At 29.5% G+C, this 9889-nt stretch overlaps 1 protein-coding gene across 1 annotated transcript; it reads right to left on the bottom strand.

Moving 5' to 3' along the window:
- Window positions 1–1097: 1097 nt before the first annotated feature.
- On the bottom strand, window positions 1098–3974 carry LOC114390419 (salicylate carboxymethyltransferase-like). The gene is made up of 4 exons (XM_028351159.1): window positions 3831–3974; window positions 3017–3421; window positions 2390–2644; window positions 1098–1741 (listed from the first exon to the last, which is right to left on the bottom strand). The coding sequence occupies exons 1-4, from the start codon at window positions 3903–3905 to the stop codon at window positions 1451–1453; spliced, it is 1026 nt and encodes a 341-aa protein (XP_028206960.1). The 5' UTR covers window positions 3906–3974; the 3' UTR covers window positions 1098–1450.
- Between the last annotated feature and the right edge of the window lie 5915 nt (window positions 3975–9889).

Genomic DNA, 9889 nt, shown 5'->3' on the forward strand with positions numbered 1-9889 from the left:
GGTAAAATAATATCTATTCATTATTTGTTAAAAGGAAAGTATAATTATAATTCTTAGAATTGGGTCTAAATGTATTATAAAATAATATTAAATTAAATTAAAAAATTGATAAATTGTGTCTGTAGTTATTTAAATAAGGATTATATTAATAGCAAATTAATCGCTACAAGTTCTTTCCAATACTCTCTTACAAGTTCTCATCGCCACAACCTTTTTTATTTCTCTCCCTAAAATAGAATATTTATTCCCTTATTCCCATCTATAATAGCAAGCTTCGTCTCCTTGCCTTCTAAAAATGTGATTGCGCTGTGCTTCACCAAATTCATAGAGGAGGAAATGTAATCTTTTTTCGATTGTCGCTAGCCATAGATGGAAGAAACTTTACTAATTAGACGAGTCCTCAGTGTTTCTGCATTAAAGCTAGCCCTCTACTTTGAATTGCAACCTGTTCTACATACTTGTGTCCTCTGCAGAATTTGCCATCAAAGTCGCCCTAATTTTCTTTCCCTTAATTTCTCCATTATTGTCAAGGAAATAGGTTTGGCATGTGTGGAAATTAAAAGACCCGTTATGATGAAGGTCTAAGGAAAGACTTTGAAATAATTTGGGACAAAATATGTTCATTTGCAACAAGAATTTTGTCCAAAATTCATTTCCCATCTGAAATCCATAAAAAATTTATCATAATCTCACATAAATTAATAATTTTATTACATAATAAAATATTAAAAAAGTTACTACCGAACCACACAATACTAGTTTTATTTTTCTCCAACTTAACATCTAGCTAGCTAGTTAATTGCTAGAAGAAAAACTAACAAGCAAAAACAGTCACAACTCAGAACAACTACAGCCAAAGTTAATCTGATTCAGTCATTGACCCGATTGAAGTAGTAGGTCACTGATCTAATTCATAAACCAATAACTAGCTCGATTTGATCTAATATATATGTATAAAAAAAATCAATTATATCTGTATATATCATATATATAGATATATAACTAACACTATTTGATTAAGAAAAATTCATTCATACTTAAAAATCTAAAATAACAATTGAAATATTAAAATTGATAACACAATTACACAAGTCTCAATTTTTTTTAACGCTTATTTTTTGTTTTCTTTTTTATGTGAAACAAATTTTAAAAACGAGACAGGATCGTCGAATTTACACCAACCGGAAGGGTTTGACCGAGTCATTTCAGATCAAATGCATGATCGGTTTAATAACGAAATCGACCCGGCTATATCATCAGATCTCAATTGGACCGATCCGAGCCGGCTAGTCGAACCGGATTTTTAAACTATGACTACAGCAATACCATTTGAGAAACCATATATAGATGCAAACTTCTTGCTTATGCTTTTCTAGTCAATAATACGGTGACATTGATGAACTTAGTTTGCTCCTTGGACATACGATCAGTCAAGATTTGTTGGTAGCGGCTAAAAAACCTCTTCAATGATAGCTTCACCAAAGTGGCTAACAAGCATTGGTTCTGCCACAGCCCTCATGCACTGTGCCACATTGTATCCGCCATCACTAAGTGTATCAGACCTTTCAGATTCAAATTCAAGAGCGTTCCTGTCATCAAAAGCATTCCAATTCACTTCAGACACCTCTAGACGATTGATGGCAAATGAACCTTCTTTAAGAACTTCCAATTTCACTTCAGATGGAGATGGAGTGTATAGAGGAATGTTAAAAGTATCTAATTTCTCTTCTTTTATGATTCCCTGCAGCAAACAGTAAAAAGATTTATATTCATGCATCTTTCCAAAGTTAGTCAATTATATGTTTGAACAGACAATTAATTTGCATTGTATTTAAAGCATTTTTTCTGGTCTACTATGATAATTCACATGAAAAAATACAGACAGTGTGATTAATAGCCAAAATAAAATTATAAAGAATGTTTATATATAGTAACACACGCAATTCTTATGTAATTAATCAGATCATCAAATGTTAAAACAATTCTTATGTAATCCTCAAATTTATTTATTTCAAAAAACAATTAAAGAGCATATAGAAAACATTATGGCTTATATAAAAAAAAGCTAAATTTGGCGAGAAGGAATGGTTTGTATATAAAGATTATTTTTCCACTTATGGTATTAAGGATGTGCATTAATTATAAGTTTGGTTTAAAAAACTAGTAACAACGTGGTGTTAATTAATACTCAATTTTTAAGTTACTTACGAAAGAGAAACTTCTGCGTCATAATTTTTTTATGACAAAATATTGAACAGACAAGTTTTTCAGTTTACCTTAACCGTTACATCAAAACTGCATCATCTTTTGGGGAGTCATTTTATCAACTTATGAGAAACTGGATCTGTAAGTGTAATAATTCACTAACAAATTACTGGGCGAAGTATACCTGCAAGACCATATCATTAAGAGCAGTAGCCATAAGCTCCCAAATGTAGCCACCATCTTTGCTAGAGGGATCATCGCTTCTTCTTCCCAAAAATGTTAGAACCATACGACCTCCTTTAACTAATTCCTCTGCACGAAACTTGAGAAAAAGAGAGAAATCTCTTTGAAATTGCTCATAGTAAGCTCTCGCAACATTTGTCGGGCTTGTACTGCCAATGTAAACATTGCCCCTGTTGTTGTCTACACCCTCCGGAACCTAATAAAATCACCAACAAACAGTTAGCTATTTTTGCATATTTCTTAATTAAAACCATAAATACTAATGGCACTTTTTTTAGATACTTTTTCTATGTTAAAATTTATTGAAAATCAATAATTTTGATGAGTTTCACTTTTAAATCAACATAGTAGTTAAATGAGAATCAAGACCAAATTGCTGATTTTCAAAAAATTTCAACTTGATCAGAGAAAGAGCATTTGAAAGAGAATACACAGAGAGAATCTTATTGCCATTCCCCAAGGCACATATTATATTAAAAGCTCCTACAAAATACAAATACTAATAGAAGTAAGAAAAATATTTTATTAATATATATATATATATATGTGTGTGTGTGTGTGTGTGTACCTTAGATAGCCAGTGAAGGCTATAAGAGGAATGGACAAAATGAAGACTTTGATTTGGGAAAACCCTGCCATAGAAAGAACCAGGAACCCCATAGAAGTAGCATGGACCAATCCTACTTTCCATTTCATCACACAACTTCTCTTTGAAGCTATCAAGGGACTTGAAGATGTTGTTGAAGTCATTTCCAGGAAGATCATTCAGAAAGACCTTGTATTCTGGAGATTTATGGTTTAGCTCCCGACAAAGCTTCTCCACAATTTTGATGAATTCAGACACAACAAGCAAAGTGTTTGGTCCAGAAGAGCAACCCAAATCTGCAACCGCCAAGCTTCTGGGGACGGTGTTGCAATAGAGGCTTGTTATGGCTTCCTCTCTTATGGGCTTTGTCAAACAAATCACCTTTTGCTGTATAAGTTATAACCAATGACACTGAATAATTAGTAATAAGCATATACTGTACTACATTCATGTGTTACTGTCTTTTATCTTTTACACATGTTTGAAATTGATTTTAGATAATAATCAAAGCCGTTTTGGTTGAGGGGAAGGAGAGAAAAATAGAGAAAAGAAATTGTGTGTATTCCTCGTGAATCTCATACCTTCAAAATTTTCTCTTATATTTTCATTCTCTTTATTTTGATCATCTAAACTAATTAAACACACCATTCGTGTTGCCGAGATCAAACTTAACTAATTAACATACAATATTGTGGATATTATTAGCATTGCTATTCAATCAAATTTATGTTTATTACTTTTTTATTGGGTAAATGAACACAGGAAGCATGATTTTAAGTTGTATGTATAAGTATACCTGAACAAGGGAGTTGTTTGCATAGCTTGCGTGTCCAACGCCACCGTTCATGTGCAGCACCTGTGCTACCTTCATTCTTGTTTCTATAATTTTATCTCTACGTACTTCACTCGTTCTATGTTCTTTTACTTTAGTGCTTCTATGCCTTTGATCGAACCTCATACCGCACCTATGTATATAGACGTGAAAACTGTTTCCTAACATGAAAAAGTTTGTTTTCTTCCCATATATAATTTTTTTAGATAGAGCAATGACGTTTTTCTCGTGGCTATATCCAATTTGCATAATATATCTCGTGTGAAGTGATTGATATTTGATCCCAAAGTGGGTCCTTTACAAAGTAGTTCTCTGTTCTCATTGTCAATTGTTGACACCGTCTGAGAGTTGCATAAATGATAAGGAAAAAATTAATAGACATCCAAATACTGTTACACACCAGATAAAGAGATAAAAGATAGATAAATATAAGTATGATAAGTATTATAATATGAAAGGAAGAAAAAGATAAAGATAAAAATAAGTATGTATTAGATGTTTAAATTTTAAGGATGTCTAAATATCAAGATTCAAATAATTAAGGTATCAAACTTAGGATAGCCACTAATTGAACCATATAAAACATGAAAGTGATGACTAAATTAAGTTTGGATGTGTTCATTTAATATATAAGTAATGAACAACGAATTATGTTGAAACAATATTTAAAGAAAATATGGAAAATTCAAAAATAAAATTTTGTTTAAAGTGATTTTTTTATATATTTGAGGCCTAAATTTAACTTTTATATTGGTTTTATATTTTTTTTTCATATAGAAAAATTGGTTTCTATAGCTTTTATTTAAGTACTGAGAATATAAGAACCAACAGTGAAAACATATACAATAACAAAAATATTCCAATGGATTAAAAATATAAGAGTTAAAATCATTTAAGTAAAAATGGAAAAGACACTAAAAAATTAGTATCGAAATAAGAAATATTTATCCTATATTTGGAATCATCAAAAAATAATTTATGATTTTTATTTGAATATGTTCTCATGTTGCCTCTTCACTTTAGATATTAATTAGGATTGATCAACAAGTCATGGTAAGGGTGGTACTGGATTGAATTTTTTTAAAATAAGATTTTCAGTTTGAGTTTTGTAAATAAAAAAATATAATTAAGAGAAAAGATGTCATTAAAAAAGAAACGTTAATTTTTTTAATAGAGATTAATCATTAATAATTTAAATTGCTAGATATTTTAAACCAATGTCAAAGTAAAAAAAAAATAGTTATTTTTTTTACTACAAGCAGTATTTTTTGTTTTTTTTGTCCAGAGTAAGCAGGATTGTTATTTACACCCCTAGAAAATATACTTTTTATATCGATAGTTATGGACTTTCAATATCAGTTTTCTAAAAAATCGAATTTGTATAGTAAGTAATAACAAAAAAGAATGTAAAATATGTATAAACCAACATCAATTTTTAGAAAAATCGATGTTGTGAATTGATGACAACATCGATTTTTCTAAAAATTGATATTAGTTAGCAGAAAATAACATTGATTTTTTTTCTAAAAATCCATATTTTTTTTTTCACAACATTGGCTTTTAGAGATGTTATTTTTTGCTAAACAACATCGATTCTTTTAAAAACTAATGTTTTTTCGCAACATTGATTGTTTTGAAAACCATATTTTTTGGAAATTTTTAAAATATCCTATCAATTTTTTTAATTACTCCAAATTAACCAACAAATTGAAAAATAAAATCATTCCAGACAATTTTTATTAGGCAATTCAATTTTTTCCCCTAATAATTGAATATTTGCTATCATTTAAAAGAAATATTTAAAGTAATGAAAGTCAATACATAAAATTATTTGTAACCTACTAATCTAAATTAACATAACTCTATAATTCTAAAATCACTTAAACATCTAGTGTTTTCATTTTTAACTTTTAGATAATATCTTACTCACTGAATGTGAATTGCTTTCATGCTCTCGGGTTCCAATGATCTTGGATCAGTAAAATATTACATGATATAATAAAACATAAGTTAATAAGTATAAATAATAACAATTATAACAAATTGAGTTAGTTTACAAGTAAACAATTATCATTTTCCAATTATCCTTAAAATCTCTTAGGATTATTGTTGATATCCAATACATTACGTAATACCCGCAAGTCATGTTAACATCAATTTTGTAAAGACCAATGTTAAGGAACTCATTTGGTTTAGGAATATACTACCGTATTTTTGTTAACATCGATTTTATAAAAAACTAATTCAAAATATAAGTTAAATATTCAAATGCGCCTTTATATATATATATATATATATATATGTCCCAGGATCAGAACTGACTATGATACCATCTTAAAATAAATAATATGAAAAACCTAACTCAATCCCACATGCTAACTCAAGAAGTGAATATATATATATATATATATATATATATATATATATATATATATATATATATATATATATATATATATATATATATATATATATATAATGCGTGTGGTTATCTCCTATCATTAACCCAACATGGCCCTTGTGCCTTGGGCTAGAAACAATATCCCCCTATTCTATGGATTTGGCCGATTGAACAATGATCTTTAGATTTTTTTTCTTTTTCTTTTTTTTTAAGAAACTGTATCTTCCATTTCTCTTTATTTTCCTTTTTATATCACGTTTATATCACCTATTATATATTTTTCTCTCTCTCACTAAATGCTATAACATTCGAAGTGTCTAAAATTCATTTTTTATCTAGATTTGTTGTGGTGGGTTTTTCATGGCATTTACATTTGTAATTATAGGATGAAGATCAGACCAAAATCTTAATATATTAGATTTAAGTATGTATATAAAGTTTGAGCTGTCTGATTTTTATTTAAGAGTTATAATGTATTGAGTGCATGAATGCCAAGAAAAGTCAATTATACCGATTCCGGGGTGTTCCAAATTTTATTTGGTAAATTCGTTCGGAGAAAGATTGGTAGATACTGTTTGCGTGTGTAGACACTTAAAGAGGGAGAGGAAGAAAATAAAAATAAATGATTAGTAATGTAAAATTATATAGGAGAAATTGAAAAAACAAATCCATGTAGAGTTTTAACACACTATTTGAGTATTTATAAATCATAATTCTATTTAGTTTTTTTTAAGAGTACTCTCTTTAGTTATGAAACATCCGTAATCGAAACAAATTAATCCTACTTCAATTAACGGAGTTCTGGTTACTTTGTTTTGGTATACAGGAGTTCTTGTTAATTATTCGTGAGTCCTGTTCTCATGTGTATGATATGGGGTCATGGGTGTAAATGTGCACCTCACATGCAATTGTAGCCTAAGACAAAAACAGTATTCAACTGTTCCCGTACATAAACAACAGCTAATGTAGGCGAATTTTGCTATTCACAAAAAATCACAAAAATGAAATGTAATTATTTATATGGAAGTCCACAATTTGTTTTTGTTAGATATTTGCAAAAATAATAATAGTCATATACAGTCCTACTCGTCTGTAAAAGCCAGAAAAGCATCTGTTGTAAACCAACCAAATCACCCTCAATCATATCAAACCACATTAGCAGAACCCATAATTCTGTATTTGATCAGATCAACATATTTCAATTGAAACACCTCCAAACATTTTAACTATTATACATCTATAGCCACCACCCATAAATTTGTCTAAACTTACGGACGAAATCGTGGAACGCATGCATTTACATATAGACAAAAGTTCTTCTACCCTAAATATTCACAGAATACATTACTAATATTTTTCGTTGTCTCAATATGCAAATGAGACTTTGATGGTTGATGAAGCAAGTATGGAAAACTTATGGGCTCTTAAGACTATTCTCAAGGTTTTGAGCTTGCATATGAAATAAATATAAACTTTGGAAAAGTAGTTTTTTGGCATTAATATAGAGAGTTTTTTCTAATAAAAATTGCTAATTAATTTCTTGCATTGTGGAATTGGGTGTCCTTCCAAATTCTTGGGTTGCTCGTAGGTGCAAATCCAGGAAAGATTCCCACCTAGATGTTATATAGAGTTAACGAAACGTCAGTTTGATGTGAACCCATAAAAGTTTAAAACCTATAAACTCATAAGTCATTTGAATTATATACTTGCCTCAAGAAAGCTAAAAATCGGATTTAGTACTAATCCACTTAACCTTGGAGTACAAGACACTACGAAACCAAAGTGTTTTAAACACCATAAGGTCGATCAAATCTTGATAACTCAAAAGTTCTGAAAAGAATAAAAAAAAAATTTCATCAATGTCAAGATCGAATACCTACTTTCAATCAACTTGGTTCAAATCTACAAGGTTACCTCTATTTATAGGTCTAGTTTCACTCTAAAATTTCACTAGGAATTAATTAAATTTCCACTAAGAATTAAATCCCACTTAGTATTTAAAATTTTCTAGAAATAAATTCTCACTAAATATCATAATGGTTAGGAAGTCTACAAAACATAAAAACTAACCTAAAAATATGAAAAATCATTTGAACTTGTTACAACAAATTAAATATGAAAATTCATGAAAGATTAAAAAAAAAGCCATAATTAATTCTTCAACCCAAAGACTAAGTAATGCATCCAAATAAACTTCAGCTCATATAATTCTTTCGAAGGATACCTTTGGTCCTTCAACACATCCATCATTTGACAATGTGTTTCTTCAACACATCCATTGTTGTTGTTGTAAAAGATACCTTTGGTCCTGGTGAAAGTTCTACGTTGTTGTTGTTCCTCACCTCCAGGCAGAATGTTAGGTTTAGAATTAATTAGGAATATTAAGAATTAAAGTGTCTTTTTAAAATACATTAAATTAAAAATAAAAAATATCAAATATATAAAATGGTCTTTAAGCTTTAATTACAAAAAAAAAGTTAAATTTAATAATGTGAGAAAATAAGTTGTGTGATTATTATCTTTAAATTTATTGAATTTATCTTTAAATTATATATATCAAGTAATTCTTGTTGGACTCTAATTAAGTTGAACCTTCTTTAGCTTTCGTTTTGCTAAATTAAAAAACTGATTAAACGTGAAATTAATTAAAAGATGTATTTAAAAATAAAATGTTTGCCTCGATTTCATTTTGAAATCGTAATCAAATTATGGCCAATTAATCCATTTGATGCGGTAAGCATGCAGAGGTCATGGTATTAACGTGATGATGTACGTACTGTAATCATAAACAAATCTATGGCTCACTCCTCTCTCTCTCTTTTTCTTCCTCCATCTTTTTCTCTTATCTTTCTCTTTCTTTCTAAATTAAACCCTAAACTCTATTCTCAGTTCGCTTTCTCTCTCCAATTTGACTTGCTTTATTGTCGATGCCAAACCCGAACCACGTACCTACGGGACTTCAATTCGTGTTTATTAGGATTTTTCTTCTTTTCAGTTGAAGCTGATGTGTCAATATATGTGCCATTTTCTCTTCAACTTTGCTTTCACTTGCAGGTACTGCTTCCGTTTCCGATCGAACCATGTTTGCTTCATTTTAATGTTATGTCATTGAACCAATATGTATGCTTACGTTCAACACAAACTCTCTCTCTGTAATACCGTTTGTTTATACCGTTCATCTCTCTGCAACTGTGAACTCAGATTTAGTTTCAACATTTTTCTTTTTCGGTTTGAGTCCTTTTACTTTTCAGCTGCTCTGGATTTTTAGTGTATGAAAACTGGATTTTTAATTTTACTTCATCCACTTATGTGTCTATGTATATTTTGTTTTGTTTTGTTTAATTTTTTTTTGTTTTTAATTATTTTGGTGAGTTTTGGTGTTGGAACCAGTTTTTAGGGAAAGAGGTGGATCCTAAATTCATAGAACCACGCCTTACTTTCCTTATAGAGTAATGTACTTATGGACAATGACAAGACACTCTTTTATTTATCTCACTCTTTTATTTATCTCTTTTTTTTATAATTTTATATATTATATTCTTGATTGCATTTTGAGTTGTGGTCTCTTTTTTGTTCTCATAATGGTTTTTATGTCTGTTGATGTTAGGGTGTTGTGGTCCCT

Source organism: Glycine soja, chromosome 16, assembly GCF_004193775.1.
Source record: "Glycine soja cultivar W05 chromosome 16, ASM419377v2, whole genome shotgun sequence".
Taxonomy (NCBI): domain Eukaryota; kingdom Viridiplantae; phylum Streptophyta; class Magnoliopsida; order Fabales; family Fabaceae; genus Glycine; species Glycine soja.

Excerpts from the sequence above, each read along its gene's own strand:
- LOC114390419 (XM_028351159.1), bottom strand. The coding sequence starts at position 3,905 with ATGAAGGTAGCACAGGTGCTGCACATGAACGGTGGCGTTGGACACGCA. Across the intron at positions 3,422-3,830 it reads CAAACAACTCCCTTGTTCAG|CAAAAGGTGATTTGTTTGAC; the intron begins GTATACTTATAC and ends TAACTTATACAG. Across the intron at positions 1,742-2,389 it reads TTAATGATATGGTCTTGCAG|GGAATCATAAAAGAAGAGAA; the intron begins GTATACTTCGCC and ends TGTTTGCTGCAG.